We start from the raw sequence: 18,899 nt of genomic DNA on the forward strand, positions 1-18,899 counted from the left end.
CTTGTGAAGGCTAAGAGAAAGAATCTGTCCCAAGGCTCTTTTCTTGGTTTGTAGGTGACCATCTTCTCTCTGTGTCTGTTCACTAGTCTTCCCTCTATGTGTGTCTGTGTGTCGAAATTTCCCCTTTTCATAAGGGGAAATAATTGGATTAGGGCCCATCCTAGTGACCTCATTTTACCTTTACCTCATTTTACCTCTGTTAAGACCCTATCTCCAAATAAATTACATTCTGAGGAACTGGGGGTTAGAACACCAACATGTCTTTTTCAGAGAAGACACAAATCAACCTATAACAGTATTTATTCATGCGCAGTGGCTAATAGTTTGGCCCGTATGACAAGGGGAAGAAAGGAATAAGATTAGAGGATTGGTAACAAGAAAGTCTGTATCTCTTGCTCTGAGCTTCTTACGAGGTGTTAAGGCAATATTGGATTTCCCTGATTACATAACCCATTCATTCATTCCTTTACCCACAGTTACTGTTTTCTTCTCTTCTTTTAATCCCAAATATTTCCACCTTTGGAAGGGACATTAGGTTAGGCCACCATGCTGGTCTAGATTGCAGGCAACAATACTAATCTAGCAAAATAGAACCCCCTCAGTCCACTCCTGTTCACAGAGTAAGGTTACACAGGTACATAGCTAGTGGGCTAGTGTTACCACCAGGCAGTATAGCTGCATTCACTGTCAATCCCAATTTTGCCAGGTTGGGTGAAGGCACATCCTTCCCCATCAGGCCCATCAGGACTTCCAACATAAAGGTTAAAAACATCATTACAGTTTCTGCTCAGGAATCAACCCTGCTTCCAGCCCTTATAGTTGCAGCCATAGTCCTATAACCCCTGCATCAGGTAGGGAGAAAAAGGGTTGAGGTGCTGTGGAGAAGAAAGTATGCCAGCACCTTCCCCACCCTCCTTCCCCAGATCCACTAGAAAAACAGACACATCTATCCAGTGGGAATAGTTTTTTAGCCCCACTCATGTTCATGTTGAGTGGGAGCACACACTCTTGAAGTCATGTTAGCCAGCCCTTCATGCTGTTATCTCCCCGTGTTTTAGACAACCAATGTTTTAATTGCCCAGTCCAATTCTCTATCAAACTATTCTCTGAGGAGGACATCTCTCTGTCTATTGTTGGATATTATAGGCCATAAAGTGAATTCCTAGGTCTGAAGAAATGACAGTCAGCTGTCCAAATCAATGAATTATCTTGTGTTCCGGTTCTTTCATCATACTCTGAGCATTTGCATCTACCACCGGGTAAGCCAAGTGCAGTCCAGAGTCAGTGTCTATTCCTGTCAGGTTGCATCTGTGCACCCCACCCCCCCGCCAGGGTTACCAATATCAGCTTGACTGGCAAGCTGTGTTCAGGTCCTTCAGACCAGGAAATCTGCTCCACAGCCATCAGCAGTCTGTCTCTTTTGTTGGCAAACAGACCAGTTCTTACTGGCACTTTGTGCCTCAGGGGGTACAAGAGGAATATATCTAGATTCAGCCCATCCCTGCATTGCTGCAGACCCTCAATATCCACTTATTTCATGGACCCAGGTGGTGACCTTAAGCAACTCTTGGGGATATCTGCTTGTTGATTCCAATCACCTCCCAAAGCTGCAAGGGAGTTCTGATGGACATCAACATGTCCTACTTTAACACACCCCTCAAATTTCCGTAAGGTTGTGCCCCATATAAACATCCCTTTAACAGGCCAGGTTTCCATTGCCCTCCTGTATGACCATATGGCCAGTAAAAAGCCAAACATAAGGGCTCCTCCCACTGTTCAATTCTTCCATAACTGCTGGGAAAACAGCATGCAGTTCAGCCCATGAAGCTGAATTGTTTTTACCTCCTTCCTTTAGAGTGGTGGTCTTCCAAACAGGATCCTGTCCATTTATCTTGGAACTCTCACCTACAAACCAAGCAACTCTTTGTCAGTCAAGGGCTCTTTATAGGGCACTGCCCATGTGACAAAAGAATCCAGCAGCTCCTCACACAATTCCCCTCAGTCCTAGCGGGAAAAGTCTCCCTACTTGTGAATATCTTCTCTTTGCATTTCCCAAGCAGCATGATCCTGTATAAACCGTTTCCATTTTATTATGGAACTCTTCTGAGCACTGCCGTCCCCATTAGAGAGTTTCTCCAACATCACCCTAGACATTATGGCTATTTTAGGTTTTAAGCTCATCTTCTCATATAAGGTAGCAGAACTCATTCACTGTTCTGGCCTAGAGTTACGTTAAATTTTTCACTTTCTTTCCTAACATACTCCATAAAGACCTCAACGCAGACTATTCTGCAGAACATAATGTTAGACCACAAAATTGATGACATCATGCTAACTGGACTGAGTGAGCAGTATAAGTCAAGGACTCTGGATAGCCTAGAAGGATCATGCTAATCTCTAAGAGTAAGAGATTGGCCCCATGAAGGTTCAGGGGTCTGCCACAACAGTGATGATTCTAGGGGTCTGAGGCATGCCAGGAAATCCCCTCTGATGTTAAATACAAATTAAGTCTTGCATCTCTTGCCACTAAGAAAGAGGCACTATCTTCAGGGAACTCTTTGGATTTTAGAGGCAGCGTATACCTTACTTGGAACTCAAAATGATGCCAGGTTTGAGGAGGGCCTGGAGTAAGATAAAGACATGCAGCAGGTCCAGGCTACAATTCTAACCAATCTGATGTGATCCAGCTAATCTGATTTTGCTAGAAAGGCCCATGGATAAGGATGCTGTGTGGAGTTTTTGGCAAGCCACAGTAGGAGACTTACAGTGCAAATCTTACAGTGCAGACCCATGCCTTCTACAGCAGGTAACTTCTCTGGGCTTATAAACAGATCCTGTCATGCTCCTGAGCACCAGTAGAGACTGAGTAGCTGACTATAGACACCAAATGATTATGCCATCATCATAAAGTTAGATAGGTATAGGAGCAATTCTTATATAATAGAAACACTAATTTCAGAATTGGCCCCAAGCCGGTCCAGAAGGAATTTCATGAACAAGTGATCTGGACTCCTAGTTCACCTACCTCTATTGCACCAAACTCTCTCCCAATTCACACCGGTGATTTTACAGGAAAGTTCTTTATAACCAATTACAGGAGAGAAAAGATCTTGGCCCAAGTTCACAGATGGTTGGTGTAAGCCATCAATGTTTAATTGCTGAATTACAGCTTACTCAAGGGTTGCCCTAAAGGACAGTGGTGAAGGGAAATCTTCCAAGTAAGCAGAACTGTAAGCAGTACCTTTGTCATCCATTTTTAAAGGAAAGAGAAGTGGCCTAAGATATGGATATACATAGATAGAGCTAGCTGAGCAATGTTAAATGGCATGGCTGGCTGATTCAGCACCTGGAAGGAACACAATTATATTAGAGAGAAGAAAACTGACTTACTAGACATATATAGAACATCAAATTCAGCAAATATAGAATGTATATTTTCTTCATAATCTACAAATAACCAATATCAGGAATTGAAGGGGGACTAGCAACTCAAATATTGTAGACACAGACAATAAAAAGGTAATAAAATATTATACACAGGCCTATGACAAGAAGCTAAAAATTTTATTTGGAGTAAACAAATTGCTAGAAATACAATCAAGTTGATTCAAGATAGAAAAAAAAACTGAAGTATGATAACTATTAAATAAGTGAATTTCAGACCCATCTGGTCATGAGTACTACCAAAAATTCAAGGAAGAAATAATTCCAATCTTATATTAACACTTCCATAGACTAGAGAAAAAGGAGAACACTCCTTAAAAATGTTATTTGTTTAGCATAACCCTGATATCAAGAAAGGAAAGTTAAAAGCCAAAATCACTCAATGACATAAAGGAGAAAAATCACACAATTATCTTTATAGACACAGAAAAGGCATTTGTTTAAATTCTGTTTATTATGGGCGGGGGGCATGGGGAGAGAAATCCCATACTAGGAATAGAAGGAAACTTCCTTAATCTTTAAATGATGTAAAAATACTTACAGCAAAATATAAATTGTGAAATGTTAAAAGTTTCCTTTGAGATCAAAAACAAATGCCCACTATTACATCTATATGATACTGTACTGGAGGTTTTGGCCAGCATGATAAGGGAAAGAAATACAAGTTATGTATGTTTCAGAGGAAGAAACAAATTTGTTATTATTTGCAGATGATATTAAGGAATGCACAGAAAATCCAAAAGTAACTACAAATAAAATATTATAATTTTTAAAAAGTTAGTAAGTTTGCAGAATTTGAAAAATCAAGATAAAATAATTTTATTTTATAAACTAGCAACAAACAAAAATTAACATTTTAAATAAAGGTACAATTTACAATCATAAAAAAATCAAGTAGGTAGTAATAAGTCAAAATAAGTGTAAGACCTCTATGGGGACTTTATATGACTTTATAAAGATATAGTAAGATAACTTACATAAATAGAGAAACATATGATGCTCATGAATTAGAAGATTCAATATTTTAAAGTTATCAATTCTCTTCTCCTCCAAGACAACGTTACTTTGAACATTACAACAGTATTTTAACATTACTTCAAAATTCATATGAAAAAATAAAATGTCAATAATAGCTAAGAAACTTCTTAAGAAAAAAAGAGCAGAAAGGAAAAACTTGCCCTACTAATTATTAAGACTTGTTATAAAGCTCTATCAATCAATCAAGATAGTTTGGTATTGGTGCAAAGACAAAAAATTTGGCAAATGTATAATAATAGATTAGAGAGGTCAAAAATAGACTTACATATATGTGGAACATTTGAATATTATTAAAAAGATGGCAACTCAGATTGTCTCAGTCTGTTCAGGCTACTCTAACAAAATACCATAGACTGGTGGCTTAAATTAACATTTATTTCTCACAATTGTGGAGGCTGAGAAGTCCGAGATCAAGGTGGCAGCAGATCGGGTTCTTGATGAGGGCCTACTTCCTGGCTTGCCAACTGCTGGGTTCTCACTGTATCCTCACAAGGCTGAGAGAAGCAGCTCTGGTGTTTGTTCCCCTTTTCATTAAGGCATTAACCTCATCATGGAGCTCCATCCTCACAATGTCATCCAGACCTGCTTACCTCCCAAAGGCCGCACCTCCTAACACCATCACGTTGGGGGCTTCAATAGATGAAGGTGGAGGAGAAGGGAGCAGAGGCATTCAGTCCATAACAGATCAATGGAGAAAAGATGAAATGTTCAAGTAAAAATGGTTATTCATACAGAAAAAATTAAATTGCATGTTAATTATATAATCAACTTCAAATGGATCTAAGACTTCACTATTAAAAAAAAAAAACCCAAACCAAAATTTTTAAAGCTCTTAGTGTAAAATGTAGGTAAATATAGTTTAGACATTGAGGGTAGAGATAATTTATTTAAAAAGACACTGGTCATAGAATAAAGGATTAATATATTTGACTGTATTAAAATCAAGGACTTTGACTCATGAGTGGATATCTTAAAGATGTGGAAAGGGTAAATCCTGGGGATATAATGTACTGCATGGTGACTATTGTTAATACTGTATTGTATATTTGAAAGTTGCTGAGTTAGATCTGCGTGTAGGTGTGTGTGTGTGAGAGAGAGAGAAATTGGAGACTTTTTTAAGATTTACCCTGGAGGGCAAAGCAGATGGAGAAGTGAGCATAAAAACAGAAGCAGAAAGTGGAAAAATAAAGGTCTGTGCTAAAATCTTGTAATCCTTTGCAGAAGACAGTAATGACACCATAGCAGTTTCCAGACTTGGTAGCAGTCTCCAGACTTGGAACCGAAGACTCACCCTACTGTGTGGCCTTTTTGTGACCAAATGGGCAATGAATCTGAGAAGGTTCCCATGTCTGGTGCCAAGGAGACAGGAAAGGCTTTTTGTGGGCAACATCTCCAAGAACCTGGATCGGGGAACTTCAGTCCTGGCTAGAGAAGAGTCTGTCTGCCATTTCTCCAAAGGCAGAAAGGAGCCTTTCCTCCAAATGCACAAAAGAGCCATTTCTATGTAAATCAGCAAATAGAGAAGTTATGCGGACAGATGCCCTAGTTAATGTCTGCTGAGAGTCCAGCTTGCCGAGGAGGAGCCAGTGAAAATCTTTAGGCTGGAGTAGAAATACTCACTATATAGACAAATATCTGGATGAATTGATACCTTTTCTGGGGACATATTTTTTCACCCACAGAATGTGCAGGATTGTTAAGAGAGATCAATTTTCTACAAAACTACTTACCCACCTGTGGAATTTTCCATCTTAAGGTGCAGATTAAAGCCAGTAATACCAAATGTTCTGAACTGGTTTTGAAAAAGCCATTAAGCCTGGTGCAATGAACAGGGCATCAGAGCTGATGACCACCACCAACCCTGAAGAGTTCCGGTGACAGGAAGATAGAAGTCTGTTGACAAGGGTCCAATATTAAAGTGCTGGCATTTCAAGGAATCTGAGAACACTGGACGGTGGCGCTCACAAGGCAGATCCCAGACTTAGATGGCAGTTTCAACATGGAAATAATTTCCTTTCTAAAAAGGCTCTCAGAAAAGACTTCTGAGCCATTCCAAATGGATCTGGAGACACCAGTTACAGACTTTGAAAACAGGAATTTGAAAGCTCAGAGTTAGAAATGCAGGCTGTAGACAGAAGGGTACCTTCTAGCCTTGAGAAAAAAAATCTATGCAACAACTTCCTAAAAACAATGATCACTCCTCCTTAGAGCTCCAGGTCAGAAGAAAAAGAACCTCCTTTCCTTCCAAGCTCAGCAACTTGGGGGTATTTTCTTCTTCAATTCAAGAATATGGGCAGGCTTGATACTCCAGTGCCAGATATGATCATTCTGAGATGTCACATATACTTCACAACTGCTACAGCTTGATATCCTATGAAAGCTAGGACAAGAATGAATTTATAGCGACAATATCACTGTAGCAGGCAGATCATCTGGCCCTGACCATAGATCAAAGAATGTAATAAATATCAGAAAAGATCTTTCAAAGTTGAGGGGTAAATTATGCTATGTGGAAGTGAAGTTTAAAATAAGTCTAGGAATCAGAAAAAAATGGATTTGACCAATTTAAATCTTAAAAATAAATACCATCTCACCACACACACACAAATAAATAAGTGGATGTTATATGTCAATTATACCTCAGTAAGAAAAGGTCTCTCTGTAAGGTGATGGATGTGCTATGTCAAAAAATAAAATTCAACTGAATACATTTGAAGATCTAATTGGATATATTAAGTGATTCATGAATATGGCAGCATCCCATCTAGCAACTAGAAGGGTGCTCAGAGGGGTTGTACAAAATGGAGGCAGGAGGGTGTGGCAGGGGAGTTTCTAAAAGAAAAGAATTACTTTTAGACAAGGACATCTTTTGGGGAGAAGGGTATAACAAGGGTTTTTATCAGGAAAATTGCCTCTTCTTTCTATGGGGAAGGAGGGATCGAAAGGGCCCATGTGACAGATTACTTCATCGATGTTGATCAGAAAATGCCAGACTGGTTGATTAAGATTATGTTTCTGGGAGAGGTTTTGCAACAGCAACCAGATCAGGTATTAAATCTGGGTTTGGTGTCATTATCTTTAGCTTAAATGATGCCATTTTGGGTCTGTGGTTTTCTTATGCAGTTGACTAATCTTATTGTGATAAACATTTCACAATTATTGTATATGTATATCAAATCACCACATTGTACACTTTAAACTTACACAATGTTATTTGGCAGTTATATCTCAATAAAGCTGAGAGAAAGAAATACCATGGCACTAATTTAAAGATTACAAAGAAACCACAATACAAAAACACAATTAAGGGAAAGAGATAGTTCCTTAAATTCAGAGAGTCCAACACTGATTTCAGACACACACACACACACACACACACACACACACAATTTGGATTTTACCTTTTTTATTCTAAATTTTATTCTAGAATATGACTCTTCTAACTGTAAAACAAACAACTAGACCATCGGATCCTGAAGAACAGAAACCAGAAATCATTAATATCTGAATACCCAGAGGTCAATGTAGTGCATTGTAAATGGTGTAAGTTAAATAAATATTTTTATTTAGGTAAATAATTTAATGATAGAACATTCAAATTTTTTTAAACAAAATTTTTCAAGCTACAATATTTTTGCCTGGAATACAGATCTAAAATGGTACAAATTATACCAATATTGAACCATGAATTCAGCAAATAGAGTGTAATAAAATTCTCCTGAGTTAGGTTTCCATTCCCCAATCCCACTCACCCTTACTTGCCTCAAACTATTTCTACTGAAGATATTTAGTTAAACCTTTAATGGACAACATGTGTACAGGTCTGCTGGCAACAAGACTGAGACAAGCTCCCAGGTGCGGGGCCGTGGACTGTGAAACGATCCACTTCCTACTGGAAGCCAGTCCTGGTCTCTATTCTGCTTTAATCCAGTCCTGTGTGGATGAAGCCCCACTAAGTAGCTACTGACCATTTAAGTATGAAATATGTATACATAACTTACAAGTAAAGTAGAAAAATGGTTTATTTTAAAGAGCAAATGGAAGACCAGCCTTTGCTCTCAAGCACACCAGGCACAACACTGAGATCCTCTCCCAGAATGTCTGTATCAGCTCCCATTTGGCAACATCTTGTTTCCTTGACCCTCTCCCTTCTGGCACTATGGCTCGAGTTACCACAGAGAGTTCACAAATAGTAAAAAGCTAAAGGAAATTGGAGATTTTACACAAGATTTATGCTCTGCAGACAGTGATAAACAAATATGGTAGCCTGATAGCTTTCAGCTTTACAGGTTGCTCAAGAACACTTCTTATTAAGAAACTCTGCTGGTCTTGGAGCAGCAAGGAATGAATGATGAGACTTATTTTAGTGGTGACAAGAATGACCCTTACACCACAGGGCCATATGTTGGTGGGGATCAGATGAGCTATGTTTTTTTGTTTGTTTGTGTGTGTGTGTGTATACATATTATATATAGTATAGTTTAATAAAATTGTTTTTCTTATGTTTCATTGCTTTATAAAGTCACATCCCATATACAGTCATCATTAAAATTCAGTGATGTCAGTACCATATTTGGAAGGTTCCAACACTATAAAAACATGACCCTTCAGGATGGGTCAGCCTTAACATTACTCACTGTGGAGTGCAAACACTAAGTTCTGCCTGAGAGGAGAGGACATCATCCATGAGTACTGTCACTTGATCACCAAACAGGGAACAAAAGCTTTTCTTGGCTTTGGCACTCTGTTCCCTGGAAGGGTTTCTGACTGGTGGAGGCAGAGTGAATGATCCATAGTGGGTCAACAACTCGTAAATGGGCCCTAATACCTTGGAATCCTATCCACGCCAGGACCCAGAGATTCGAGCTAACAACTGTTGGCAGCTATATGGGTCTTCATCAATCCATGGCAATGCAGCCCCTTCCTCTTCATCACTTCCTCAACCTGAAGCCCAGCAGATGGGAAACTCTTTGGGAGAAAAAGGGAAGTTGGTACAGATGAAGGCGTTACCTCACCGGGTCTGATGCATTAGGCCACACCTAACTTAGAGTGTGTAATGTGATCCCACTTTGAAAATGAGTGATCCTATTCTAAGAGAACAGCATCTCAGAAAAATCCGGAATGCCAACTCTGAAACTTTAACTCAAGAATGTGGAAGACACATTAATATGCAGGTATATTCTCTTCTTTAAAATCTAGATCAGTATTTTGGTTTTCAACTACCACACAAAAACTTTTCTTAAAAAAAATAATTGCCTACTACAGTGCACAGTTTTAAAGAGAACCTACATCTTGAATGGGTTCAACAATTATAACCATCTTCATGAAACAGTTAATTCATTTTTTTCTGGTGACATGAAATTAAACATGCAACCAAACTGTGTTTCACTCACAAACATAACCAACCAAACAGTGCGTACAAGTACAGGTTTATGCAAGAGCCAAGACATAACTATATTATAGCCTTTCAGATTAGGTAGATAGGGCCGCTCCTTTACTCTGTATATCCCACCAAATACAAAAGCAGCAAGTTTTCTATATCAATACAATGATGGGCAGAAATTATATAATGAAAAAATAGAGTTTCTTCCATAAAGTTTAAGATTTCAGGTAGAAGACAAAAACAATATTCCCATGAAGTAAAAAAGAACTCCACATCAGTCCAGTACTCCATGAAACCCTGAGATAGACTATAGTCCTCAAAGATGTGTGCTTGGATCCGAGTTCAACACGACACTTCAGTATGCTTCAAACTGGCTCATCATCATCTTCCTGCTGTATTCATAAGTGAACACCAGTGACCCATTTGCAGGGAACGCTCGAATCATGGAAGCTGTCAGTCCAGAATATAAGGCTGCTATTCCTTCCCTTTCCACAACACTTAAAAGAGTTCTGATAAATCTTGCCTGTTTTCCAGACATGGAAAGAACCTGAATTCTGGATTTGATACAATCCACTGGGTATATGACAAGCCAAAGGCAAATCCCAGCAATTCCACCACTTAACATCAAAGGGACAGGGCCTAGTTCATCTTTTGATCTCCCCGAGGCAAAAAACGATCGGCTCACTTCATAGCCACCAAAGAAGAAGAAATAACCCGGTACTTCTTGAGCTAGAGTGCTCGAGAGTCCGCGGTAGAAGCCCCAGGGGCCATCCTTCCTAAGTATACCCCTCACGACTGACCAAACTGTATTGTGGCTTTTGACTATCTTCCCTGACACCTCCATTTCGTACATGGTCTGTAGCCGACACTTAACAAGCTCAGTGGGACACAGAGTCAGCGAAGCAAACGCAGAGGCCAAGGAACCGGCGGCTGCACTTTGCAGATCACTCAGCCTTGCCTGCTTGTCCAGTCCCACCACTTTCCTCACAAACTGTTGGCAGAAGCCGTAGGACATGAAGAGGACAGAGTTCTCAGCGACGTAGGCCATCAGCGCCGGGCCCGTCCCCTTGTAGAAGCCGCGCAAGCCCACTTGGGAGTACGTCTTCAGGCAGCAGTCGGTGACGTCTTTGTACAGGCCGGGAAACGTCTGCATCTTCACTTTCACTGTATCTAAGGGCTGCCCGGTCAGGACACACACGGTGCCCCCGAGAGCCCCCGCGGTGAGGTCGATGGCGGCTTGGATGACAGGGTTGGACTTCATGTTCGCCCACTGGTCCGCTGGTCTCCGTGGAAGGCGACTCTGGAGCCGCGGACGGGTGCCCCTTGTCCGGCCGCCTATTCTCGGCTCTCACTTAACGGCGGGAGGAGCCGCTTCACCCAACGCTAGGCCGCGGGGCCGCCCTCCCCGCGCCCTGAAGTAACCCCCGCCCCGCCACCGCCGCGGCTCGCGCGCGGTTCTCCCGAGTGCACGGCGGGCGAGGCCCGCCCATCCCAACGCCCGCGCGCCAGGGACGCGGACGAAATACGTCAACACTGTGAATGAATCTAGCAACTGAAAGCTATTAGATAAATTCTTGCAAGGACGGAGACTCTGGGCGCCGTTCTTCACTCGGCGGGGAAAGAGACGTTTTTCTGTTTGCCCAGACGCCCGCCTCCCCCAGGTCTTCTTGGGAGAAGCAAAATGGGAGCTGCTCCCAAGTTTGTGGAGCCTGGAGCAAAGGATCAAGCTACACAGAGGTTTAAATAGGGAAGATAAACAAACTACTGGGGGCGTTTTACATGACAATCGGTGGCTGCTTTTGATCAGAAAACCCTTAAACGTCTCTGGGAAGGGAATGGTGGCTCTGCAGAGGGGCCTGCTCCTCACAGGCCTGGAGGCGCTGGGGGCGTCTGGGGCGGGCAGATCCACTACTCCCTGCCTGCGGAGCTGGAGACAGACTTTCGTGGCAACATCACCGAGGATGTGGGACTGGATCCCTAAGAGCTGGCGGAACGAGTCCTTCATTTCTAGAGGTAGGACACGGTATTTATAATCGGCTCGGGAAGCAGATACTTATATATTGCTAAGAAACTTGATAGTAAAGGGCTGTGTGACTCCAGCGGTCTATAGTTGTTAAGTTTCGAAGTTCTTGAGGAGCCAGAGTTTTATGCAGCAGCAACGTAAGTTCGGGATATAAATACAACACACCTAACTTCCAAGGCAAGATACGGTTTGGACATCAGTGAGGGTACCACTGTTAGGACACTTTTCTCCACCCAGATGCTCCTATCCCAGAGTTAGTACTAATTCTCTTAAGGCTTATATTCTAAGGCCTAGTTGGGATTTTACTTACTTTGGGGGAACGGGCATAAAGTTTGCTGAAATTATTTTCTTTCATCCAGAAAGCTTTCCTTGTCTGATTATCTTTGGCTGTCAATATTGAAAAGTGAGGCACTGAAAAGCAAAATTGTGCATGGGATAGTTTGTCAGCAGGTAGACTTCTTTGTACTAGTGACCTGGCCTTTTCTTGGACCATGCCCAGATGTCAGTATTGGATTTTGTTCCTCTGGAACCACGTGGTTTTTTCAGAGAATAATTTTCCAATCATGATTGCATGTGTGGGGTGTATGCCTTGGATATTGATTTAATGAGACCAAGGTGGGGGAAGAGGGTGGTACTACTGCAGTAAAGGATATTGTTTGCATATAATGCCCTTGTTTGATGCTATACACGCCAGCCTTCATCTGTGCTTGCTTTCTCTGAGTTTGAGACTTCTTTGGTTCAATTTACCTAGAAAATAAACTTTCCATCTGTGAGCTGGGGAAAGGTCATCTGGATTCTTAGGGTACGATAGGGATCCTACACATCCAACAGTTCTGAACAGACTTTAATCTCATGTTACCAGCCCCACACCTTCTCCCCCTTCCTTGGAAACTTCTGCCTGCAAAAATTGAGCCTCTCACAGGTTCTTTATCAAGTGGATTTGTCTCTTTGGTAAAACCTCTTGTAGACATTTAGCATGTAACTTTCTCTGATCTCTGAATTATCATTTCATCTGCTTTGGCCTTCTGTTTCTGTTATTCACTGTTTGTCTTTTTTCACTCTTTGTCCTTGGGGGTTACTGTTATTTTACCAGGCTTTTTGATAGAGAAAAGATATGTGAAAACAATCTGCCATCTTAATCTAGAAAAAGAGTTTTGAATTCTTCACATATTTAAGGGATTTAAACAATGTTTTGAAATCACCCTCAGGAAAGTCGAGGAAAAAAAAAGCATATTTTTAATACTTGTTGTGGAGGCCCTATCAAGTTATCTAGAAGTACATTCAGTATTTTAATGACCACTGATTGTCAATTAATTACATCTGGTTCGTTGTTTTTTTTAAAAAAACAGAGTTTTTACAAACAAGAGATGCAGGATACTGCAATAAATCACCAACTGCTTTTGCATTAAGTTCACATAGATGTTTTGGATAAACCAAATTAATAATCAAGGGCAGGGACCACTAGGGCATTAATAGGGAAATGGTACCTTCACTGAATTGTTAAGCATAGTTGCATAGTTGAGATAGAAATCAAGTTCTATAAAATATACTTAACTAGACTTGGAGAGAACAGACCCCAGCATATATTAAACAGTGCCCAAGACGACAGGAAGTCTTGATACTATTTTTTTCCTGATTCTAATGAACCAAAATGATGTTTGTTTTAAATTTAAGCACATGTACTTCCAAACATACATACCAGAAAATAACTGCGAAGGGACTTTCAACTTTTCAGTGAAGATCCTTGACAAGATGAAAACACCCAAATCACATTCTCTCTCACAATTAGATTGAGTGGCCAGATAGGATACTGGAAAAAGTGAGGTTTGAGTCCTTAATGACAAAAAGCTAGCCACGAAAATATCTGGAGACTATTCCAGGAAAAGAACTATAAGTGATAAAGCTCTGTGGTGGAAAAGAGCTTGGCATTTGAAGTATAGAAAGAAGGCAATTATGGCTGCTGTGTGATGAGCAGTCTTCCGGGTCTGTTTTCACATAGAATTTTTACTGGATGATAAAAAGAGAAAAACTGAGTTCAAGACAGTCCTTCAGTGACATGAATTGTTACAATTGTCTATATTTTCATCTCAAATAAACATTTGATCTCTAAATTTGAAATGTCAGGCTTTATGACATTTAAAACTGAATACTATAAAAATCCCATTTACAAATAAACATTTGATCTCTAAATTCGAAATGTCAGGCTTTATGACATTTAAAACTGAATACTATAAAAATCCCATTTACCTAATCTACAGATACGATGCAAAACAGAGGCCATGTTAACATGAATGTTTATTGCAGTATTCTGCGTAATAGCAAATTTAAAATGGAACCACCTAAGTGAGCAGCTATAGGGAAGTGGATAAAAGTAAGATAAAAATCTGTATAATGAAAAAGCAGATCCATATAAGCTGGTAAGGAAGGATCGTTTAAATTTTTTTCAGTGTTTTATTTCTGTAGTTTTATCTAATCGTTTAAATTTTTTTCATGTTTTACTGTATATTTTAAACATTTTTAAAATTTCTTCAGAACTTTTGTTCATGAACCCAGAAATATTGAAAACTGTAGCCCAATTACACACCACTCATTACCCAAGGGAGCTGTGAGAAAAGTGGGTCTTTTTTGGTACTCTGCATTTATTTGAAAGGAAATGGATCCCTGTCTTCTTCAGTTAAGTCTTTCTTTTTTGAGGTTTATATAGATTACTCTTCATTATGGAATTTTTAATATTAATGAAAAGCCAAACCACGAATAAATAAAACATAGATGGAGGAGATCAAAAAAGACTTGCCAGAGTTAGTGATTTTTAGGTTGAGACTGAGGGTTAAGTAGGACTTGGCCAAATAAAGGGGAGTCTTCTAGGTAGAGTGAATAGCTTGTTAGAAGGCTCTTAGGCCCAGAAGAGGAAGAGTAATTAAACACCTCGAAGAAATGTATAAATAAGCTCAGTGTGTATTCAAAATAGTGAGAGGATATGGTGAGATAAGGCTGAAAAGGTAACTGAAGCACTCATAATCCTGTATATCTTTTTAAGAAATATAAACTTAATCCTGAAAGCAGTGATGTACCACTAAAAGGTTTTAAGCATGGGAATGACATCAAACATATCTTAGATCAACTTGGTGGCCAGCTCAAAACACTAAATTGGAGAGTAAATTTATATAAACACACACATAGAGTTAGGAAGCTATTGCCATTTGCTAGGCAAGATATACTAATGATTTATACTAGGACAGTAGCAGTATGGATGAAGTAGAGTGACTGAAGAGCTTTTTAGCAAGTAGAATCTGTAGTTAAGTAGTAGTCATTGAAAGTTGTGGGTTCAATTTCTAGCTTCAGCAACTGGGATGGGTGGTAGTGCCATTTATTTCTCACCAAGTAATGAAACTCAGAACAGCAGAAGAAAAGGAAGAAATGACGCACTTCATTTTGAACATTCAGAGTTGAATTGCCTGAGGGATACTTACAAGTGAGTGTTTCCAATATACAGGTGACTATACTAAATCTGAAGCTCAGAAGACATCAGGCTTAGAAACATGGATTTGAGAAATCAGCACAATAAAAGCAAACTATTACTGCCTATTAAGGTCTGAAAATAATAGGGATTAAATAATTTTTGAAATAAGATTGACTGAAATGGTGAAAATATGTACAGCCATTTTAAACGTGGTTAAACAGAGTTTACTTGAAATATCTGCAGCATAAACAAACTGACAACTTACAACTGTAGCTTGATTTATCAGCTTGTATGACTACACTTGAGAGGTCTGGAAAATTTAACATTTCACCACTCATGTTTCTTGTCAAATACCTAATTAAAATGGGCTTTAAATGTTTGCTCCATGAGGTTAATTTTCAAACCAAAGATTTTCTTTATAAACCAATCTCAGAAATGAATTGCACCAAACTCTGCATTTTGTAAATTTTATCACTGATTCTTCCAAAATAGCTCAAGTAAGGCATTATATTAGAATCTTTAGAGTATGTAAATATGAAAATTATGTTTAAGAAATATTGAAATAAGAAATTATAATACTGACCTTTATAAACAATTTTGATGAACTGACACGGACAAATCATCTCAGTTCTCAGAGTACTAAATAATTACAGTAATTAAGTTGAAAATATTTAAAAATATAATCTTAATCCAAACCAATGGAATGATTCTTTGAAAAGTACCTGAAAGCTTTGCTCTGTTTTGTTTCTAGTTATTTCAAGCAGGTGAGTACAGTGCTTTAAAAAAAAAACACAAAACATTAAATAAGACCTTCATGTACAAAAGTTAGGGTTGTTTAGGAAGGTTCTGTACCTAGTGTTTATTAACCCTCCAAACACAGCAGGTGGATTAGAAACTTAACATAATGCAGCTATTTCACAATTTGTTTGCTCTTGCTGTATTCATCTTTTTCTTAAAACCCAACATAACTGCTTTTTTCCCTACCAAACAGGTCAAATTGTTCAGTAATTAAACTGTACCAAGAAACCACCTCACAAGAGGATCTGATGCCCACAATCCCTAAAACAGCAAGACTCATTATGAGGTGAAAACTAGTTTCTATTTATTGTGTTAAAACAATTTTATGAAATGATTTACAACTCTACATGTATAAAATTGAATAACTAGGAAAATAACTACTGCATGGGAAAACATTATGCGAACTAACTTAACTGCCTTTAGACTACTCTTCTTAGTGATCTTAGATGGCATCACAAACTAGCAAAACCAGTTGCTGGCAAATGGAGAAACAGCAGCAAAGTCCTGCAGTGAAGTTTTGATTACAAAGTTTGAACTGTTCATTCCACTAATCCTACAACTTTCCTACAATTATGTATCTTTCTATACATTCCTACTTCCTACATGATAAACACCTAACAAAGTGGTTCTGAGAGACAAATGAGATAGAAATTCACATTTCTAGTCGTTTAAGACAAATTCAATAAAAGGCAGCAGAAAAAAACAGAAATTACCATATAGTTCTATCATCTAGTCCAAGTAATGAAACCAAAATTTTTCTTCTAATGCTGACCACTTTAAGGAATGAATTTAAGTATCAAAGCTCTTTTCACTTCTCTAGGAGTGATTCTAGCTCTTCTTGCAGAGAGCTAAGCTGCTCCTTTTCTCGGTCTTCCTTTTGTTTGAGTTCATCCAGCACAGCCTGAAATCTGTTCTTGAGAGCCAGGTTTTCCACTTTCATTATGAGATCTTCCTGTCGTTTTGCCCTGTCCTGGGTCTCTTGGAGCTTGCCTTTCATGTTATCAATCTGTTTCTGAATTCCCATAACCAGCTGATTGGTTCCCTCATTTTCTTGGTGCTGTTCATCTGAAGCACTTAGCTTGTCCCGTAGCTGTCTTTCCAGATCTTCCTCAGTGTCAATTATGTTTATATCTTCTTCATCTTGATGCTGCGTCTCATCTTCATCTTCACTGCTGCTGCTGAGGTCATTGAATATCTCCCGAAGCTCATCATGTTCTAATGAGTCATGGCCCTGCCTATGGCCTGACATTCCTGGCGAAGAGATATCAAGGCCTTGATTTTCTGTTTCTTTTGTTTCATCCTCAGCAATTATTTCCCAACGAGTACTGACAGCTTCGGCATCTGTACTAAGCAACCGCTTCACTTCTTTTTCCACATCTGGAGATTCAATATACTTCTTCTTTGCTGTCTTCCGGAACCTTCTCTTCCTGACATTTTTTAGAGGTAGAGTGATTCCATGGTTCCATATAAACTTTTTCTCTTTGTCCTTATCTTTTTTTTTGCTTGCTTTGGGATCAGCAGCAGCAACTGGTTCCTCCACTGGAGGATAGAGATCACCATCAACTGTGGATACAAGCATCTGACAAATATCAGCTGTCTTGTAAAAGGTTTTTTTATCAATGGTTTTCAAACTTTCCATAACACATGGCAGATCTACCAATTTTGAGGCCAGTGGGACCCGGTCCACTCTGACGATTCCATGACGCCCATCAGGGTGTAACTCAATTGTCAGTCTGTCCTTCAGGTTGACATGGCCAGACTGTACTGCCCGCCTCACAGTAGATGCATATTCCGGAGGCAGACGTAAGATAAACTGGCTCTCTAATTCGTGAGGAGCATCATCTTTGCTCTTACTCATGTTTCTTTGTGACTCACTTCTCAAATGAACACTTGTCGCACTAAAACGTTCCAACTATATCAAGTTAGAAAGACCAGTTTGTTATGAATTGAAAAATTCAATTACAAAGAGTTCTAAGAAGAACAGCAGCTTAGAGTCTACTGGTTTTTTTTTAATTAAGCACCAAGTCTTTTTAAATATGCTGTGACTGAATACCAGTTGTTACTGGCACTGGATTATTCAGTTAAGTCCTTTTGAATAAATTAGCTGCAATGCCAAGTTCCAACCACTAGATGGCGCTGCCGGACAATACAGAGCAAGCAAGCAGAAAAGCAAATGGCGGCTTCTGCGGAATGATTTTCGGCACAGAAAGTAAAGGCCCAGAAGACACTCCCAATTCACAAACTCTCCCCGAACAAAGATAGTCAAAAAGCGGGGTGCAGTGAGCTCTCTTCGCCTCGGATACTTACAGTCCAGTAACAATTATAAACCGAGGTTCTCCGGACAGGAGCGAGCGAAAGAGAAAGCCACTGGGAGAATGGCGGCCGGGGGCCTAAAGTCTCCTTCCTGACTCCTTTGTTTCTCCCGGCTCTTGGCAAGCGATCCGCTGCTGATTATCAATGAAATGACCCAGAACGGGCAGCGCGAAATCTCACCGAGATCCGTAGCTCTGAGCGCCAGACTCCGCAACTCAGCAACTCGGCAGCTCCGCAACTCGGCAGCTCCGCCTACAGCTCCTCAGCTCCCGGGACCGTCAGGGGAAGCAGACCTAGCGGAGAAGGAAGTAGTACGTCACGGCGCGGGGCGGGAGACGGCTGTGAGTGACAGCACGACTCGAGCGGAAATGCGGTCTGCCCCAGCACGCGCAGGCGCAACGCGCAATTGCGATATCAGGTGTCCGTCTGCTCGCGAGAAC

The 18,899-nt window shown here is 40.0% G+C and overlaps 3 protein-coding genes across 5 annotated transcripts in view; 1 reads left to right on the forward strand and 2 right to left on the reverse strand.

Moving 5' to 3' along the window:
• Positions 1–6,220, forward strand: part of PCDHB15 (protocadherin beta 15) — a 21,847-nt gene extending 15,627 nt beyond the window's left edge. Inside the window, exon 4 of the mRNA XM_033095988.1 lies at positions 5,704–6,220. The gene's annotated coding sequence lies outside the window, so the exon portion shown is untranslated. The remainder of the gene's footprint in view (positions 1–5,703) is intronic.
• On the reverse strand, positions 3,657–18,826 carry LOC117016583 (mitochondrial ornithine transporter 2-like). Of its 3 annotated transcripts, none has more exons than XR_004421931.1 (3): positions 18,640–18,826; positions 6,217–6,375; positions 3,659–5,112 (listed from the first exon to the last, which is right to left on the reverse strand). XR_004421931.1 is itself a non-coding variant. In XM_033095992.1 (2 exons), the coding sequence occupies exon 1, from the start codon at positions 11,124–11,126 to the stop codon at positions 10,221–10,223; it is 906 nt and encodes a 301-aa protein (XP_032951883.1). In that variant the 5' UTR covers positions 11,127–14,244; the 3' UTR covers positions 3,657–5,112; positions 9,311–10,220. The 3 variants fall into 3 exon arrangements, 1 of the variants encoding a protein (XP_032951883.1); XR_004421932.1 differs by having other exon boundaries at positions 6,213–6,375; XM_033095992.1 differs by lacking the exons at positions 6,217–6,375; positions 18,640–18,826 and adding an exon at positions 9,311–14,244 and having other exon boundaries at positions 3,657–5,112.
• On the reverse strand, positions 16,075–18,646 carry TAF7 (TATA-box binding protein associated factor 7). Its single transcript, XM_033095991.1, has one exon. It carries the CDS (start codon positions 18,002–18,004, stop codon positions 16,955–16,957), a length of 1,050 nt encoding a protein of 349 aa, XP_032951882.1. The 5' UTR covers positions 18,005–18,646; the 3' UTR covers positions 16,075–16,954.
• Positions 18,827–18,899: the final 73 nt, after the last annotated feature.

This window comes from Rhinolophus ferrumequinum, chromosome 24, assembly GCF_004115265.2.
Source record: "Rhinolophus ferrumequinum isolate MPI-CBG mRhiFer1 chromosome 24, mRhiFer1_v1.p, whole genome shotgun sequence".
Taxonomy (NCBI): domain Eukaryota; kingdom Metazoa; phylum Chordata; class Mammalia; order Chiroptera; family Rhinolophidae; genus Rhinolophus; species Rhinolophus ferrumequinum.